Here is a 19,490-nt window from a genome sequence, read left to right as displayed (position 1 = left end):
ATAAACCTAACCAAAGAGGTAAAGGATCTGTACTCGAGGAACTACAGAACACTCATGAAAGAAATTGAAGAAGACACAAAAAGATGGAAAAACATTCCATGATCATAGATCAGAAGAATAAACATTGTTAAAATGTCTGTGTTTCCCAGAGCAATCTGTATTTTCAATGCCATTCTGATCAAAATACCAATGGCATTTTTCAAAGTGCTGGAACAAATAATTCTAAAATTTATATGGGCATTGGTGGTTCAGTGGTAGAAGTCTCGCCTGCCTAAAATTTGTATGGAACCAGAAAAGACCCTGAATCACTTAGGAAATGTTGAAAAAGAAAAACAAATCTGGGGTCATGATGTTGCCTGATTTCAAGCTTTACCGCAAAGCTGTGATCACCAAGACAGCATGGTACTGGCAGAAAAACAGACACATAGACCAATGGTACAGAGTATCTTTCAAAAAAAAGTTATCCCCTTAGTCATTGTTAGGTGGTCCACCTTCCTTCCAGAGTGTCTATGAGAGTGTGTCTGATGAATTTCTTGCTCTGTAGAGAGAAGTTCTGCCATGTTCTTGTTGGGCACTTGTGGTGTTTGTCATGTTCAATCTGTGGTCTTTTTCAGAGGAATCTTTGAAGTCCTTTGTCTCTACTTTGCAGGTCAGTTTGTCTAAAATTAGATAATGTAATCTGGACTGAGTCGTAATAATCTGTCGTAGGTGCCAGTAGGTTGAAGGAAGACATATGTTGGAGGACTTGACTGTGGTGTGGGACTTGCCTCTTCCATCAGCCTGCCTCTGGCATGACTATCACATCCATGCAGTAAGAAGGTGCCTTTATCCACTTCAGTATTAACTGTTATTGAACCTTAATCTCTCTCCTATTTTAGCCAGCAACAAATTAAGACAGTAATAAAGGATTTCTTCCATGTCCAAATGATCATGGCGTGCCTCTGGGATTTGCATACCCACCCAAGGACCTGGCTGCTGATATACTGTCCCTGTTGTTACAGTGCTTTTCATGGCGTGGCTTCCTGCACACAGAGAAGTTCATTTCTGGTGTGTCAAATAGTTATCCAAAAATATGGTCTAAGCCACATTTTCTGTTTTCTAGGAGCAAGCTGAGGAAGATAAGAAGCCCAGAGATGGTGCTACCCCATTGAGTCACGGTAATCATCCCCATCATTTACAATTTTAGTACACAATGAATAACTTTTAAATGAAGTTTTTATTAGATTGCTTTTGTTGTTTTAGGTTTATTAATTAAGCTTGTAATCGTAGTATCATTTGTTGTCATTGCTGTTACATACTGTTCTGGAGACTTTATCAGAGTCATCTAAGATTTCCAGATATGTACAGCAAGAAAAATGCTGAAGCTCTGGCCTCATTTATTTGCCTTTTAAAAATGCTGTAAGTAAAACAACTTCCGTTTTGTAAACCTTCCCTGAGAACAAGACAATAAGCAATGCTACTTAGTTTAGTGTAATTCTTTGCTTGAGCTTTTCCCAGAGTAGTTTCATCTTCTACTGATTGCATTTGTGCTCTTCCACTGAAGTCTTGTTTTAGAGGAGATTGCACATTTGCTCTAAATTGAATATCCCTCATTATGGTTAATACATCAATAGGTTTTAGATAACAGCTTATTAATATTCAGCTAATTCTCTGATGTTTTAAATTTATTTATTTATTTTTATTTAAAAGAGAAAGCACAAGTGGGGGACATGCAGAGGAAGAGGGAGGGAGAGACCCTTTAGCAGGCTCCATGCCCACTGCGGAGCTCAACACAGGGCTTGATCTCACAATGGTGAGATCATGACCTGAGCCGAAATCAGGAGTCGGATGACTGAGCCAGCCAGATTCCCCTCTGATGTTTTTTGTTTAAATCAACAAATGCAGATGGTATTTTCCTGGAATATATATTCCATTATTTTATGATTATTACTATACAAGCAGACACCTGCTATTAAATTTTCTGTAAAATATAGTTGAATTTCCAACATTTGTGCTCCATGGGAAGGAAACATATACATTTGATACATCTTTTCTAATGATCTTTTAAAAGTATGTTTAACATTTGTTGAATAAGCTTTTTTTTAATAAACAATGGAAACAACTAAAAATACCTTGAAAAAAATGACAAGCAAAAATTGAGGTTTTTAAAGACCATTTTATATTGTTCAGTTTGGGGACAAAATATTGAAAATTCGTGATCATCCATCTAAATGCTTTTAAAATAAAAGTTGTTTTCTGCTCTAAGCAAAATATGCTGCTTTAAATTCTTTTCTTCTCTTGCTGTCAGACAGTCTCGTCATGTTCTTTGCTGAAAAAGCAAAATAGAATACAGTAATTTTATAATTATGTAACTTAATGTTCAGCTCCATTGAGATACATTTTAGTTATGCAACATTGGAATTCTAGAAATAAATTTGGACTGTACCTGGCCCTCACAGCGGGGCTTTTTTAAACATTATTTTTTCCTTTGTAAGAGAGAGGTTGTGATTTATAATGTTGTTGTTCTCCTCTGCAGGTATGTTTTCACTCTAATGCAAATTATTCTAGATTCTTCTATTCCATGGTTATAACATTTATTCTAGAAAAAGAAGATGCACTTAGACCAACAATTTAAGAATGTTTGGTCCTCAAAATTTAGATTTTTTAGTAATTTAGTATTTATAGTTTCATTACAGCCAAATATATGTTTGTTGTAAATAGTATTTTCAGTTTTATTGGAAGTGCCTTTTTGCTCTTGTTCTTCCATTGTCAGACTAGTTTTTATGGTTAGTGGTCCATTATCGAAAGTTTCACCTGTGGTTTATTCTCAAATCTGAGGTTGTTGCTGTTTGTCCCAACTATTGTCCATAGGTACATCTTTAGAAGAAGGATGGGATTAATTTGTGCATACAGATGCAAAAGACTGCTAGTGGAAATGGAAATTAAATTATTTGAGGGGGCTTTTGAGGTCCTGCTTTTAGTGGGATGAAGGAAACTGTTCTCTAAATTGCCTATTGTAATATTACAGTGAAGATTTTCTTCCTCTAATTTCTGAAAATTATTTAATTCTTTTTCTGCAGACTTCTTGGAAGACAAAAGATTTAGTCCCTTACTTATGTCTTAAAAATAATAACAAAAGAAAAGCAAAAAAATTTAATACATACATATTTATATGTAAACAGAAAATTATATTAAAAAATAAACACAATTCTTTGTCCTGATTTTACAAGGAAGACATTTCTTTGGAAATCATTACACAATAATTTACTGAGAGCACAATCTGTGCCCTAATACTGTCGTGTGTTATAGATGATGAAGCTTTGAGAGGCCCTTTGACTTTTTTAGGGTAGAGGACTAGTGAATGGTGGATCCAGGGTTTAAGCTCACATCTAGTAATTCTAAAGCTTATGTCCTTTCTGCTTTACCTGTTACTTAACATCCTCCTTTCTTTGTAGCTATTAAGACAAAAATAGAGAAAATGAATCTTGCTAAGAAATGTGATGGGAAAGATAACTGCTCATAATCAAGGTGCTAATGCTGTGTAATCCAGCCGTCTGTGTCCATGGGAACTAACTGAACTAGATTTTTCCTGACATAGTCATGCCTTGGAATTAATTTTGTTTGGTTCTTTTGGAAACTCTCTGAGCTAGAGTATTCCTGGTGATCCAAAAATTTTAACAATTGTCTTGGATACCTCTAAGAAAAGGTTTGTTTTAGTAAGTATTATTTGTTAATAATTATTTATGACTTAAGGTATCCAGTTAGTATTATCAATCACTCCGTAATCCCAGACCTCCACATTTGAAGTCTCCAAGATAAAAACAGCTCATTTCTTTTGTTGGATGAGTGATCTGGCTTTTTCCCTTCTAAATTTTAAGTGTTATTTTTTAACTAATGCTAGTATTTTTTTGGTTGAGTGTTGGGGCAGTGAGGTCTTTATAAACATAAAAAGAGTAGAAGAAATTATAAAGGAAAATGATATATATATAAATTAAATAATATATAAATATATGTATATATTTATATACATATAAATATATTTATATATAATATATATAAAATATATATAAATTAAACTTTGTACATCAAAGAACATCATAATAAAAATTAAAATGGAAATAAACCAGCAAATATTTACCACAACTACTGACTGAAGGTCCATGCACACAATGGATTTAGAAGAAATAATGAGATACACTAAGATCTCAGTGCAGAAATAGACAAAAGACATGAACAGGCAATTCATGGAAGATGGAATAAAAGTAGCTAAAGCAGAAATGTGTTAAATACATTTAATTTACTAGAAAGCAAGGAAATACACATTTAAATGTAATGATGAACATTTTTTTAGCCTCCTAATTAACAATTAAAAAATGTGCCGACACCACTTGCTGGTGGACTAGGGGAGCTGGCTGTCCATACGCTGCTCTTGGGAGTGCAAGTTGTTCCACTGTTTTAGGGAACATATTGTTGGCATTTATTGTTAAATAAACATTTCATTCAACTCTGGAACTCCATTTTTTGGAATTTCTCCCAGTGAAGTAAGCCATCTGCATTGAAGGTATGCATATGCTATTGGTTGTGGTACTGATTATAAATGGAGAAGAGCTGGGAATAATGTAATTGTCCTATGAATTTCGAATAGGTAAAACATTATGGTACAACTGTGTGTAGACAGTTGTGTGGTCACTTAAGTGCTTTGGAAAAAAATTAAATTACATGGGAGGGAAAGCTTATGGTAACATATTAAGGAGGAAAAAAGCTCAGGTGAGTAATCTCAGTGATGGTTGAAAAAAAATCACCTATCTATAGCATGGAAAGAAAGATGTTAATAATTATTATCTCTAAGTTGTGAAATAAAAGAATGCTTTCTATAATTTCTAAGGTTTTTGTTTATTTTGTTTATTATTTTGTTTGTGGGGTTTTTTTTGGCAATTAGTAGGTAATCATGGTACAGTCAGGTAAATATTGAAAAATTAATTTGGAAACTTCTGAACATAAAAACTTCAGTTTATGGAGTAGAGGATGCTGTTGGAATGTCTGTTTTTGGATTTCTTCTTTTTTTTGTAAGTAAACTTTTCATTTTGGGATAATTTTAGATTGAGAAAAGTTGCATAGTACAGGTAGTCTTGTATGCCCTTCACCCAGTTTCTGCTAACATCCGTATCTTATATGACTGTAGGACATTTGTCTGAACTAAGAGATTAACGTTGGTACATCACTGTCAACAAACTGCTTAGTTTATTCAAATTCCACCGATTTTTTTACTAATGTTTTTTCTCCAGATTATCATTAGAGGCCTCTGGGCACCTGGCACTTTGACCGGCACCTGCCACTGAACCCTGCCTCCCCCCGTTTTGCTTTGGCCCAACAGAATATGCTGTCTTGTGGCACCTGGTTGGCTTAGTCAGTTACGGGTCTGCCTTTGGTTCAGGTCATGATCCCAGGGTCCTGGGATGGAGCCCCATATTGGGCTCCCTGCTCAGTGGGGAACCTGCTTCTCCCTCTGACCCTTACCTTGCTAGTGCGCTCTCTCTCTCACTTTCTCTGTCTCTGAAATAAATGATAAAATCTTTAAAAAATAATAACGTGCAGTCTAGACCTTTTGCTGTCTTTTGCCTGGAGGCCTCTTCTTCTGGCTTATCCAAGTAGCTGGCTCCCTCAGAACAGCATTATCTTCTCTACTTTGCTTATTTTATGTTTTTCTCCCTCTTCTGTTTTCTCTCAGCATACCCTAGGGCATTTGGCTTTTAAAAATTAAGTTATACAATATGCTTTGTCTCCCACTTAAATTGGGTATCTTTTAAAAAGGCATGTCATCATGTCCAATCCGGCTGGTAGGATTTATCATTTAGTATACTGAGGTAATAATTTACTAGCGCTCTGAAGGATTAATTAGCTCAATGGCCTGAAGAAGAATTAGCACAGCTTCCAAAAGTGCTTAACTTACTTTCAGGGAGTAGTTTTGGTGCTGGGGGATATGGTTCACTAAATGATTCTGAAAGATTCAAAGATGGTCCTTTGAGCATTGTACTTTTGTTAGAGTAACTAGTTCATTTTCTGGGTGTAATGACAGAAATACTACCTTACAAAGTAATTGTATGTCAGTGGAAATAATACCCACATTTTAAAAACTTTGTGAGCGGTCTGTTCATTCTCACCAATGTAGTTCCTTACCTAAGAGTGGAAAGCAACACCAGCAAAGGGAAAACCAAATCAATCTTACTTTAGTCCGTTCTTATTTTTATAAATGGCGTTTATTGTCAATAAATGGATAGTTAAATGTTTAGGTATTTGGCAACTTTGAATGTAAGGAATTACATTTTCGTTGAGCCATGTAACTGTCACTGGAGGATAAGCAGGGGACTTCTTTGTAACTAAAAGACCTTTTTGGGGGGAAACTTTAACAAAATGTGTTCAGATGCACTTTAAAAAGTTTTCTACACACACACACACACACACAATACTACTCTGTAAAAAAATAGTTTTTAGTATATATTTTCAAATAATTTATTTGGTCTTGAAGAGTGGTTTATAAGTGAGCTAATCTTTGAACTTAAATAGACAAGTTGCCAAACCTCCCTATAGTATTCTGACACTTCGAGGTGAATTAGCGGTGCTGTGAATATACACTCTCACAAAGGAAAGAAGCACATTTATTTTCTTCTGGGGGTCAGTCAATAGATGATACCAATTAATAAAACTATATAAAGTGCAAAGATAGAGGAAGGGCCTGTATTCATAAAAATTATTCATAAAGAGTTTTTATGGGCCACGTTGAATTCTGTACTATATGAAAGCAGACATCATATTAAAATTTTTACCGCATTAAATAACTTCCTGAGAAAGCCTCCAGATTATGTTCTTCAGCTGTCCTGCAGAGGAGTCTCTCCTACTTCTGTTTTTGGAGATCCCTCGTGGGTAATAAATGTTGAACTCTGGAAAAGGGACTGAGGGTTCTGACTTTTGGATTGACTTAACAAAAGGAGGTGTCACAGAGAGTACTTAGTTCCTGTGGAGGTGTCAGGGAGGCTTTCAGGCTCTGCAGGCCTCATAGCTCTAAGGAGGGCCCGACTGCAGCCAGCCACCATCTCCTCCTGAGGGTCTTCCTTGTTCTGTTCCTAAAACCAGAGACTTTTGTTTAACCAAAGGATTCTTTCCACTAATGTGCTTTGCTGTTTTAAAGCATATTTGATTTTTGTTCAGCATAATTATCTTTTGCTACTGAGATTAAAGCTGTTTCTTTGAGGGCATTTCAATATTCTTTTGAACCTAAACGGTTTCCCTGTGAAATATTTGATTTGGACTCTAGGCTTATTTGCTGACATGCCTGTGTTTAATGACTACTTCATCTCCCTGTGCTCTCTTAGCACCGTTGAGTGAAGCATTCTTCTTTAACTACATTTCTTAACAGTTTGGAACTATTTCAAACTTATGGAAAAACTGCAAGTACAGCTCAGAGACCTTTTTTTTTTCTTTCTGGAATACAGAGTACATTGCCATCCTGATGCCTTCTCACGCCCAGATGCTTGGGTATGTATGTCCTACAACCAAGATCATGCCCTGCCCAGGCAGGAGGTTAAAGTCTATGCCTTACTGCTAGGCAAGCCTCAGACCCCTGCCAGGTTTCCCCAGTTATCCTGACAGTGCCCTTTGTGGGAAAGGATCTGGTTCAGAACAAGGCCTGCATTTAGTTTTCTGCCTCTCCAGGCTCCTTCATCTGGATCAGTTCCTCAGGTTTCCCCAGACTTGAACTTTACACTCCTGAAGCTCATAGGGCAGTTATTCTGTAAACGTTCCTCCTTTGGGATGTGTCTGATATTTCCTCACGATTAGACTCAAGTTATACATCTTTGGGGGAATATCACAGAAGTGATGCTTTTTTCCCCTTTTGGCCTCCTATCAGATGGCACACAATCATGATTTGTCCCATTTCTGATAACTTACATTGATCTCTTGATTAAGCTGGTGTCTGTCAGGTCTATCCTCTGTAAAGCTACAGTTGTTCCTTTAAAATTAGTAAGTATTATAGAGAGGAAATTAGAAGCTCTAAATATCCTATTTTTCACCTTACTTATTTTCTTTCTCTCTCTCTCTCTTTCCTTCCTTTCTTCTAATTTATTTATTTGAATATGGACTTATGGTTCCTTGTTTTTTTATTCATTGGATTTTAATCAATTTCTGTCAGTATTTTGGTGCCAAATTGACTGACATTTGGCCAGTAGGAGCCCCTTCAAGTTGGTTTTGGTATCTTTTCGATAGGCCTGTATTATTCTTTGAGCCCTTGCATATTTTGTAACTCAAGATGTTTTAGGCTCATCTTATACTCTCCAATCAGTAATATCTCCAGAGGGCTCTGGTTGTTTTTCATGGCTGGGGTTAAGTGTGTTCATTGCTATTAGGCTGTCATTGCTCCCAGGCCTTCTCCCTGGACAGAATTAAGGAATATCTCTTTGTATGTTTATACACACACATCTACATTCATACAGATTTATATGCCACAAACACACATGCTTCATGCCAGCATGTACTTTTATTTATATCAGTCTCTCTCTGTATCTCGAAATCTATGAATTCACAGCTCTCTCTCCATTTCCAGCTGAATGTTCAGGATTCATTCTAGTTTTCCCCTTCATAGATTTGAATTTCAGCTTTTGACAGTGAGAAATGTAGCTCCCATTATCTTTAGTATATTTGCTTACTTGCTGAATCTTCCATTTATCCTCCCATTATCTTTAGTATGTTTGCCATTTGCTGAATCAACCATTGTTGCCACCGCCCCCTCCCTGGCATGTATGACCACCTTGCCTCACTCAGGCTCTACCACCCTGGGCTGTCCCCTTCAGATGCCATTCTCAAGCTCCTTTGCACAGACCCTCCTCTGCGGGACACCTTCCTCACCCTAACTGGCCTTGGATGCTCTGCATCAGGCTGTCCATCCAGGGGGCGCCCTCCTTGCCCCATTTGGACTCTGACTTTACACTCTGGGCCAGCTTCCCAAGTGGATGCCCTCAACACCATGTTTAGGATTCTTCCACCCCCTGCTCCATGCTATTGCATCCTTCCATGGTGACATCCCCTCACCCTGCCAAGTTGTCAGACTCTGTGCTGGACTCCCCCACTTGTGGGTTTTTTCCTTATAGCCCCTCACCCCTGCATCCTCCCATGTGGATGCCTCCCTGTTCTGTCACATAGGGCTTTAGAACAGGGGAAGGGAGGGGAAGACAGGAAGGAAAGAGAAGGGGAAGGAGAAGGCCAGGAGGATGAAAAGAAGAACATGATACCATTCTAGAAGATGAGATTGGGAGAAAATGAGTAGCATCTAAAGTGGTGAAAAGGCCAACAGACAGGGTGGTGAGGAGTTCTGAGTGTGGGGGTCCTGCTTATGTCTCGAGGCTGGCTGGCTATCTGCCTCGCCCAGGTGAACACCATCTGTAAGCAGGTCGTTCTTTTTTTTTTTTTTTTAAGATTTTATTTATTTGACAGAGAGAGATCACAAGTAGGGATAGAGGCAGGCAGGGTGGTGGGGGGCGGGGAGCAGGCTCCCTGTTGAGCAGAGAGCCTGATGTGAGGTTTGATCCCAGGACCCTGAGACCATGACCTGAGCCCAAGGCAGAGGCTTAACCCACTGAGCCACCCAGGTGCCCCTGTAAGCAGGTCGTTCTTGAAGCTCTTTTGTTTCGGGGTAATCCAGTCATTAACAAGTCATCTGAAGGCTCCCACTTTTCTTCATGCCTGGTACTTTCTGATCTCACGGTAGGCTTGAGATCTGCATTCAGCTGTGCACCCTCGTTCTTCTCCCAGCCCTGAGGCTGACCCTCTTCCATTGCATTTGGGTATACTTCCCAAAGTTACAAAGCACAGGGGAGAGTCAAGTGTGACAGTCGTGTTTTGACAATACATGGGATCAGTGTGGATATGACACGGAGGCTTCCACAAAGTGCCCATGGATTTCCTTCCATGGCCAGAAGGAGATAGGAATTGCTGGTGCATTCTTGCTGCTTTGCTTGTTAGTTGTTTCAGTATATAAGTGCAAAGCTACATTTGTACAGTAGCTCACTTCATAGAGCAGATGAATCCCTTAGAAATTCATTTGGAATGTTCATGACTAGAATCTTATTTTTCTCTACTAATTTTCATACGTATAATTGAACCCTACATTAAAAAAAAAAAAAAAAAGCTTTCCTTTAAGATAGAATCTAACTGACACTGAAAATGTCATCGTGTAGTACACAGAACCTTTCCTAGAGCTCAGGCCAGAGCGTGCAGGCAGGTGGGCCCAGATAGAGGGCTGGGCCCTGGGGGTCTGGCTGTGGGTTTGTCCTGAGCCCAGGGTAAATGTTATCTCTTAGAAGTCCAAACTTTTAGTTTCTCTTTTGATATGTGAAAGGAAATAAAGAGTGTGTGCTTAGAATTAAGGAGACCTCGTTTGAATTTTGGTTTTGCCACTTAACTGGCTGTGTGACTTCCAATAATTGTTTCATTTCTCTAAGCTCTAGTTTTCTTGCTTGTGAAATGAGAGTAATAGGTAACCTCTCTTAGCCTATAATACTTCCAGGATTGAATGAGAAAGTACTTATAATGTGTTTGGCTCTTGGTAGATACTCAATAAATGATATTTTTCTTGAATAGCTTAATAAATAGGGAATTTTTGTGTTTGTTTTCAGTAGTTTTTAGGTTCTTTTTGGTATCAGTAGTGTGTTTGTCACAAGTCTTTCTGAAAAGCCTCTTTGGCGGGTAGCTATGTGTAGAAAGTAAGTTTTTGGAGAAACACTTTAAGTGAAAATGAAAGATTGTTGCCAATATTTTCTGACAGTTGTGAGGAAAATGAGGAGCATGGGAAATGATAGTGCCATGGGTCTGATCTTTAGTAAGTTGAACAGATATAAAAAGCATAGGGGTTATAAAAAGATACACATTTTTGGAAAACTTGCTGAATGGGTCCATTATTTTGGGATAAAAGTGATCTTATATTTGACTTAAAGTCATTCCTGTCTTAACAGAGCCCATGCCCAGCAGCCTTGTAGAGAAGAAGACATTGCCCAATTTGGTGACAGGCCTGCCCATCTATCAGATGTCCAAGCTGAGACCTGGATGGGCACCTTAATACCTTTTTTTTTTTTTTTTTTTTTGGCTTTTCATGGGCAGTCATCAGGGGCTGTTGGTTCTGCTTCTGGAATATTTTTCTAGTCTGTCTACTCTTTTCATCTTTCCTAAACTGTGAATCATTGTTCTTCTCCCCAATGACCTTCCTCCATTGCATTTCAACATAAAGCCCAAAGTTGTGAAGCACAGGGGAAATCCACTTGAATCCAAGCTGTCGCCCTTGTCTGCACGCCCCAGCTCATCTCCCAGACCTGTTCTTGAGATGACCTACTCCAGTCTACACATTGCAGCCACACTGTTCTTTTATTTTTATTTTATTTTATTTTTTTAAAGATTTTATTTATCTATTTGACAGACAGAGATCACAAGTAGGCAGAGAGGCAGGCAGAGAAAGAGGAAGGGAAGCAGGCTCGCTGCTTCACAGAGAGCCCGATGCGGGGTCGATCCCAGGACCCTGGGATCATGACCTGAGCCGAAGGCAGAGGCTTTAACCCACTGAGCCACCCAGGTGCCCCCACACTGTTCTTTTAAAACACAAGCACAGTCTTTTGCTTTGCTTAAAATTTTTAAAATGCTTTCCATTGCCTATGAGATAGGATATGGGAAAATCTTAATAAGGATTTAGTAGAACTTAACCTTGGAGAATCTGGAATGTGGTCCTTCCTTGCTTCCTCAGTCTCCTTTCCAGCCAGGCGTCTGCCCATCCCTCGTGCTCTGACGGCCATCCTTATTTCAGGTTCTGTCACAGGACCCTGGTACCTGCTATGCTTCTTGCCATGGTGTCCCTCCTCTCTCTTTCCAGGTCTGTAGACCTGGTGTAGTAATAGGTATAGTACTCAAGTGCTCAAGTGTAGTACTCAAGTGTACTACTTGCCTAGGTGTAGTACTCAATTGTTGCTAATGCCTATAGAGCCTCATGTTTTCACCTTAGGAAAGCTTTCTCTGATCTTCCAGACTAGGCTGAGCTGTCTGTTCTATGCCCTTAAGACCCTATATTCTATGAGAGAAAGCACTTAGTATAGTTTATAATGTTTTTGAATATTTTATTCTTACCTTATTTTTTTTAAGAGAGTGTGCACACATGTACGCACTCATGTGAATGGGATAACGGGCATAGGGAGAAGGAGAGAGAATCCCAAGCAGGCTCTATGCTCAGTGCAGAGCCCCACGTGGGCTCATTCTGAGATCATGACCTGAGCCAAAACGAAGAGTCGGTCGCTTAACTGACTAAGCCATCCCCTAGATTAATAGCTTGTGAGTGAGGCCTCATGTCCACTGTTGTGTCCACAGAGCTTAGCATATAGTAGGTCCTCCATAAGAATTTGTTGAGTAAATGACCAGAGAAAGCAGTTGATGAGGCTGAAAGTTGACGTGGGCCATTGGAGAAGCACCTTATTTGCTGTGTGATGCTGGTTGGATTTTGTCTTCTAGTTAATAAAGAGACTTTGAAGCTTTGGACAGGAGAGTGATAGCTTCTCTTGTGGAGAGGGAACTGCAGGAGAGTCTTTGGAGAAGACTGGGGAGAGGTGGTAGGTAGAAGAGGAATGGAGAGATCAATGTACTGGTGAGAGCTGGTGAGATGGGGCCGCTCAGCTACCACAGAGCTGGGGCACCTAAGAGGAAGAGATGGTTCCAGAGGTATTATTAAGAGGTGGAGCCATGGGAATGGTAAATGGGTGACTGCAGGGGCTGCAGGAAACATCATCAGAACTAGTGTGTGGAGACCAGTCTCGGACTTGGGGAACATGGAGATCTCATTGGGGAACAGTGCTGGATTTTTGTGTGGAGATTGGGGCCTGTGGAACCCTCCAATGGTTTGCATTAGAAGCTGGTGAGAGGGGTTGAGGGGCAGCTCGAATTTGAGGGGCAGCTACATCAAGTGTGTAGGTAAGAGAGGAACCAGTGAGTACAGGGAAGGCTGAGGATAACCCTCCAGTGTGGAGAGGACGAGAATCCATTGCGGAGCCAAGATGGGGCCCTCAGAACCATGGAAAGAGTGCTGGGTGGCCAGGCACCTTTGGGGTGTTCTTTGTGTGCCCCAGGACTGACTGTACTGCACTCTGTATGAGTAGTTGGGACATAGAATAAATCTGTCTCTGTGATAGAGATTTTGAAATAGAAACTTTTTTTCCCCTAATTAAGCATGAATTTCTATAAAGCCACATTTTAGAGGTTTATGACACTGCTATTTTAGTTTTGCTGTACATTAAAAGTATTCTAACAATATAAGCCTATGGGTTGCCATTTTTTTTGTACTTTTAATTATCTGTAGTTGTCTTCAAAGTGCTTAGGATCTTATGAGAAATTATTTCACTATGGTAGTTGTTATAATCTTTTACAATGGCATATCTGAATTCAGTAGTTCAGATCTTAATTTGACAAGGAAGCCATATTTTATTGATGATTTTAAAAGCTTAGGCAGGATGCTTTGAAATTGAAAATAGTTATTTAAATGAATGCACATTTAAGGCTTATCAGGCTAATAGGTCCATTGGACTAAGACAATTATGCCAAAACTAAACCTTGGGGAAATTTTTTTTTTCATCTTAAAAATGATTAGCTGATTTGTTAGATACCTCCCATCCCTAAAACTTTGACTATATATTTTTTAAAAAATTAGAGAGTTAATGCCATAAGCTTTCTGTACAAAAGAGTTCTAGGAGACTGAAGGATTTTGGTGCTGTCTATATGTACTAATATAAATGAATTCCCTGAACATCAACTTAAAGGGACAGGAAAATATTAGCTATGAGTACGTTCTCTTAGTTCTTTTATAGTTCCTTTATTTTATACAGTGAACCTCAGTTCAAATCAGACAATATAGTATCTACTATGTGATAATTTTTGTCCTAAGCTAACTTACCATTTATGGATTCCTTCTTATTTTTCAAACAAATTAAAATGATTATTTGGTCCACTTTCATAGTTACTGAGTATTTAGAAAATTTTTGGTGGTGAATTTGGACAGTTTACTGAGTATCAGTACTTACTGTTTCTGACATACAGTTCTTTATTAGTTTCTCATAAACATGACTTAGCAGTTCCAGCAGTAGAAATTTATATTACAGTTCTGCACATTAGAAGTCTGACATGGGTCCCACTGGGCTAATGTCAAGGTGTGGGCAGGGCTGTATTCCTTTGGAAGCTCCTGGGGAGGATCTGGTTCCTTGCCTTTTCCAGCTTTGAGAAGCCAGCTATACTCCTTGGCTTGTGGCCCCTTCCTCCATCTTTAAACTAGCAATATAGTATCTCCCTTATCCTTCCGTCATAGTGACATCTTCCTTTGATCACAGCTGGGAAAGCTTTTCCCCTTTTTAGTTTTAAAGATTTTATTTATTTATTTGAGAGAGAGAGAGTGAGAGAGTGAGCAAGAGAGCACACACAAGTGGGGAGGGGGCAGAGGAAGAGAGAGAAGCCAACTTCCTGCTGAGCAGGGAGCTTGACATGGGATCATGAGCTGAGCTGAAGGCAGATCCTTTTTTTTTTTTTTTAATTTTATTTATTTGTCAGAGAACAAGCACAAGAGGGTGGGGGGTGGGGTGGCAGGCAGAGGGAGAAGCAGACTACCTGCTGAGCAAGCAGCCCCATGCATGTAAGACCTCATCCCAGGACCCTGGGACCATGACAAGCTGAAGGCAGATGCCCAACTGACTGAGCCACCCATGTGTCCCTGAAGGCAGATGCTTAAGTGACTGAGCCACCCAGGGACCCCAAAGATTCTCCACTTTTAAAGATACCCACCTGGAAAATCCCAGATAATCTCCCCACCTTAAGGAACCTTAACTTGATCACACCTCCAAAATCCATTTTGACGTTTAATGTAACATATTCAGAGTTTCTAGGAATTAGGATGTGGATGTCTTTGCGAGACCATTATTCTGCCTAACGTAAGTTCTCATTTGCACAATCACTTTGAGCTTCCTCATAAAAAACGAAAATTATTTTGTACCTATTGCTAAGGGAAAAGTGCCATTAATGTGCTTCTTAAAGCACATTTTTAGGTGCTAAACTTTAGGGTCTTTTACTCATTAGGTCTGAAGTTGCTGCACTTTCTTGTTGCCTTTATACAACACTGTAATTCCAAAAAAGTCCGAAAGAACTCAGTGGAGAAAGAGGCCGGTGGGGACTAATGGAGTTTTCATTGCTGCTTTGCATGCACTTTCTAGGAATTTAATTTTATGAAACTGGTTTAGATGTTTTTAAATGAAAATTCTTTCAACAGTGCTAATTATCTTCCCACTAATAACAGTACTCTTCTTTGACCCAGATGGTCTGCTAGTGAACCGAAATTCAATGTTCCTTCATGGATTTTAAACTTACATTCACTGAGAATGATTAGTGTTTTAAAAGGTTAGGAATCTGTTAGGTTAAGATATGATTTGGGAAGGAATTTATTTTAAGCACTTTTAGTATCAAGAGAAAAAACAATTTTGAATAATATTTAAAATATGTTCATTAATTGAAGTGCAGCGGGGGATATGTTGAATAGAGGAAGGTCTAAATTCTGATCAACAGAATTAATTAAATTAATGAAACTTGGAATAGCAATTGGAGCTCTGTTTTATTTAGCAGATTACATTAGATGTTTCTAAGATATATCGAAGAAAAAGGTCAAGGGAAATATGCAGTTAATCGCTTTATGAGGAGAATATTGCCATCTCATATAGATGGATATTAATTTGAAGATTTGCAGGTATTTATAGGGGAGTGTTTTGGTACCAGCCAGTAATTATAAGGGTCTTCTTTAAGGATTCTCAGTGATGAAAATTGTTTTCATAGAACTGCCTGCCCCACGTTTACTAAGGGGGAAATCAGTTAACACTAGGAAATCTACACACAAGATTTTTACACTTTACTGTGCTCTTTGCCATTAACCGAATATTCTAGTAAGATCTTTGAAGTTCCTTAGTTCTTTATTCTCCTCTAGTGACACAACTGGCCCCACTTAGGAATCCTGATCCTCATTCAAACCTCTTGTTAAAGTGACCCTTTATCTCTGGAAGTTTCTTCTTGTCTTCATCTTGTGTTCAACTTCCCACCTGTCTGACTGATCTCTCAGGTGAGGTGTTTGCTATTTCTTCCTATTCTCCACCTCCTCCTTCTTCTCCCTCTTGTCTTCCTTCCCTTATTCCTCCCTTCCCTTCTTTCTCCTCCTCTTTCTTTACTTGCTCTTTCCTTGTATTCTAATACACCAGTCTGTCCTGGTTTTCATGTCTCGGTGCTTTCTCTTTACCAATTCTTTACTCTCTACCCTCCATAAAGTGTTGAGATCTCCTTGTGTTTCAACTATTATAATTTTTTTGTATTTTACTTTTTCTTTTGGTGATTTCTGTTATCTGGATGCTACCTCAGTTATTTCTGCCTAGCTGCAGATTCATATCTCAGCTCCGCACTGGAAGTGGACTCCACCTGCTTGTCCCTCACAGTATCAATTCACACCCTCCTCAATCTTCTTTTCTTTTTGTCTTTGGTCTTTCTCTCTCTCTTTCTTTCTTTTTTTTTGGGGGGGGGTGGGGGACATTGTTTCAACAATGGAACAGTTCGATATTATAAAATCAGTCAACATAATTCATACCTCAACAAACTAAAAGGGAAAAACCATATAATGATCTTTAACAGTGAAAAGGCTTTTGGTAAAATTTAACTGTCATTCCTAGCAAAAATTCATTTGTGAAATAATTATAATAAAAATTACCAAGGTGTGATAGCAAATATACTAAAGAGCAAAACAAAACCATTTCAATTAAGATCAGGAAATAGAGATGCCCATTACATTTGTTGGTACTCAATACTGTCTTGGAAATTTTAGTGAATGAAATAAAAAGCAAATTTAATGAGTAATAAAAACTTTGGAAAGAAAACATAAAACTATATAAATAGATCAATAGTTGCAGATATATGGTCTTTATATCTAGAAAACTCAAAAGAATCTAATTATAAGCTATTAGAATTACTACAAGAATTTTGAGGTGGTTGGATAGAGAATAAATATAAAAACTCGTTAGCTTTTCCATATATTAGCCACCAGTTCCTAGAAGTTGAAAAGGGAAAAATATTGTACCTATAAAAGCAAGAAAGTATACAAATTTTAGAACAAATTGAACAAGAAATTTTATATGAAGAGAACTAGAAAATTCTATTCATGCATATAAATTAATATCTGGATAAATTGGAATATGTACCACAAAAATGTCAACTCCTCCAAATTAATATTTATTTATATTTGTTTTCTCTTTACTTTAGTTTTTTTTAAAAGATTTTATTTATTTGACACATAGAGAGATAGAGAGCACAAGCTAGGGGAGCTGCAGGCAGAGGGAGAGGGAGAAGCAGACTCTTTGCTGAGCAGGGCCTTGGGATCCCTGGGATCCCTGGGATCATGACCTGATCTGGCTGGACATTAAACTGACTGAACCACCCAGGTGCCCCATCTTTTTACTTATTTAAAAAAAAATTAATTCCCGGGCGTCTGGGTGGCTCCGTTGATTGGGCACCTGACTCTTAATTTCAGCTCAGGTTGTGGTCTCAGTGTCCTGTGATCTAGCCCCGAGTAGGACTCCATGTATAACAGGGAGTCTGCTGGAGATTCACTCCCTCTTCCCCTTCTGCCCCCTCTCTTAAATAATGAATGAATAAATCTTTAAAAAAAATTTAATCCCAGTATAGTTAACATACAGTGTTGCATTAGTTTCAGGTATACAATACATTCAGGTGACTCAGCTGTACATTTCTCAGTGCTCATCAAGATAACTGTACTACTCTTAATCCTCTTCACCTAGTTCACCCAACCTCCCCTACCCCTCTGGTAACCATCTGTTTGTTCTCTATAGTTAAGAGTCTATCTTTTGGTTTGTCTCTTTTTTCCCCTTTGTTCATTTGTTTCTTAAATTCCACATTTGAGTGAAATCATAATGGTGTTAGTTTTCCTCTGACTTATTTTGCTTAGCATTATATTCTCTAAATCCATCCATGTTGCAAATGGCAAGATTTCATTCTTTTTTATGGCCGTATGATATTCCTTGTATATAACACACACACATACACACCCCACATCCATTATGTATATTAAAAATAAATATATAACTTTGTGGTGCCATAAAATTTTAGGATTATTTGTTCTAATTCTGTGAAAAATATTGTTGGTATTTTGATAGGGATTGCATTAAATGTGTAGATTACTTTGGGTAGCATGGACAGTTAAACAGTATTTGTTTTTCCAATCCATGAGCATGGAATATCTTGTCATTTTTGTCATTTTCAGTTTCTTTCATCAGTGTCTTACAGTTTTCAGGTATAGGTCTTTCATCTCCTTGGTTGAGTTTAATCCTAGGTATTTTATTATTTCTGGTGCAATTGTAAATGAGATTGCTTTTTTATTTTTATTTATTTATTTATTTTTAAAGATTTTATTTATTTATTTGACAGACAGAGATCACAAGTAGGCAGAGAGTCAGAGAGAGAGGAGAGTAGGCTCCCTGCTGAGCAGAGAGCCCGATGTGGGGCTCGATCCCAGGACCCTGGGATCACGACCCGAGCCAAAGGCAGAGGCTTTAACCCACTGAGCCACCCAGGCACCCTGGGATTGCTTTTTTAATTTCTCTTTCTGCTGCTTCATTATTAGAATATAGAAATGCAACTGAATTCTGTACACTGATTTTATATCCTACAACATTTATCATTTATCGGTTCTAATAAGTTTTTTGGTGGAGCTTCTAGGGCTTCTTTGTATAGTATCATGCCATCTGCAATTAGTAAAAGTTTTGCTTCTTCTTTATCAATTTGGATACCTTTTATTTCTTTTTTTTTTTAAATAGATTTTTGTGGTTAGGACTTCCAGTACTATGTTGAATGAAAGTGGTGAGAGTGACATCCTTGTCTTGTTTCTGATCTTAGGGGGAAAGCTCTCAGTTTTCACCACTGAGTATAATAGCTGTGAGTTTTTCATATATGGCCTTTATATATTGAGGTTATGTTCCCTCTGAACCAAATTTGTTTGATGGTTGCTGTACTTTGCCAAATGCTTTTTCTTCAGCTGTTGAAATTATCTTATGGTTTTTATCCTTTGTCTTATTGATATGATGTATTTTATTTATTTATTTATTTATTTATTTATTTATTTGACATAGAGAGCCCAAGCCCTGAGACAGAGGGTGAGGGAGAAGCAGGCTCTCTGGTGAGCAAGGAATCCAGTTCAGGGCTTGATCCCAGGAGCCTGGGATCATGATCTGAGCTGAACGCAGTCGCTTAACTGACTGAACCACTCAGGTGCCCCAATATATCACATTTATTGATTTATAAATACTGAGCTGTTCTTGCATCTCTGGAATAAATCCCACTTGATTGTGATGAATGTTATTTTTAAAGTATTGTTGGATTTGGTTTGTTAAAATTTTGCTGAGGATTTT

At 38.3% G+C, this 19,490-nt stretch overlaps 1 protein-coding gene across 3 annotated transcripts in view; it reads left to right on the top strand.

Moving 5' to 3' along the window:
* The window catches only part of L3MBTL4 (L3MBTL histone methyl-lysine binding protein 4), a gene marked incomplete at both ends in the record, with an annotated part of 359,304 nt that overhangs the window by 17,553 nt on the left and 322,261 nt on the right, over positions 1-19,490 (top strand). For all 3 annotated transcript variants that reach the window (XM_080822147.1, XM_080822146.1, XM_080822148.1), the window contains one exon: positions 1,103-1,157. In XM_080822147.1, coding sequence (XP_080678273.1) covers positions 1,103-1,157 — 55 coding nt within the window. The remainder of the gene's footprint in view (positions 1-1,102; positions 1,158-19,490) is intronic.

Source organism: Martes martes, assembly GCF_963455335.1.
Source record: "Martes martes genome assembly, chromosome: 13".
Classification (NCBI taxonomy): Eukaryota; Metazoa; Chordata; class Mammalia; order Carnivora; family Mustelidae; genus Martes; species Martes martes.
This window is presented reverse-complemented; position numbering and strand designations above follow the sequence as displayed.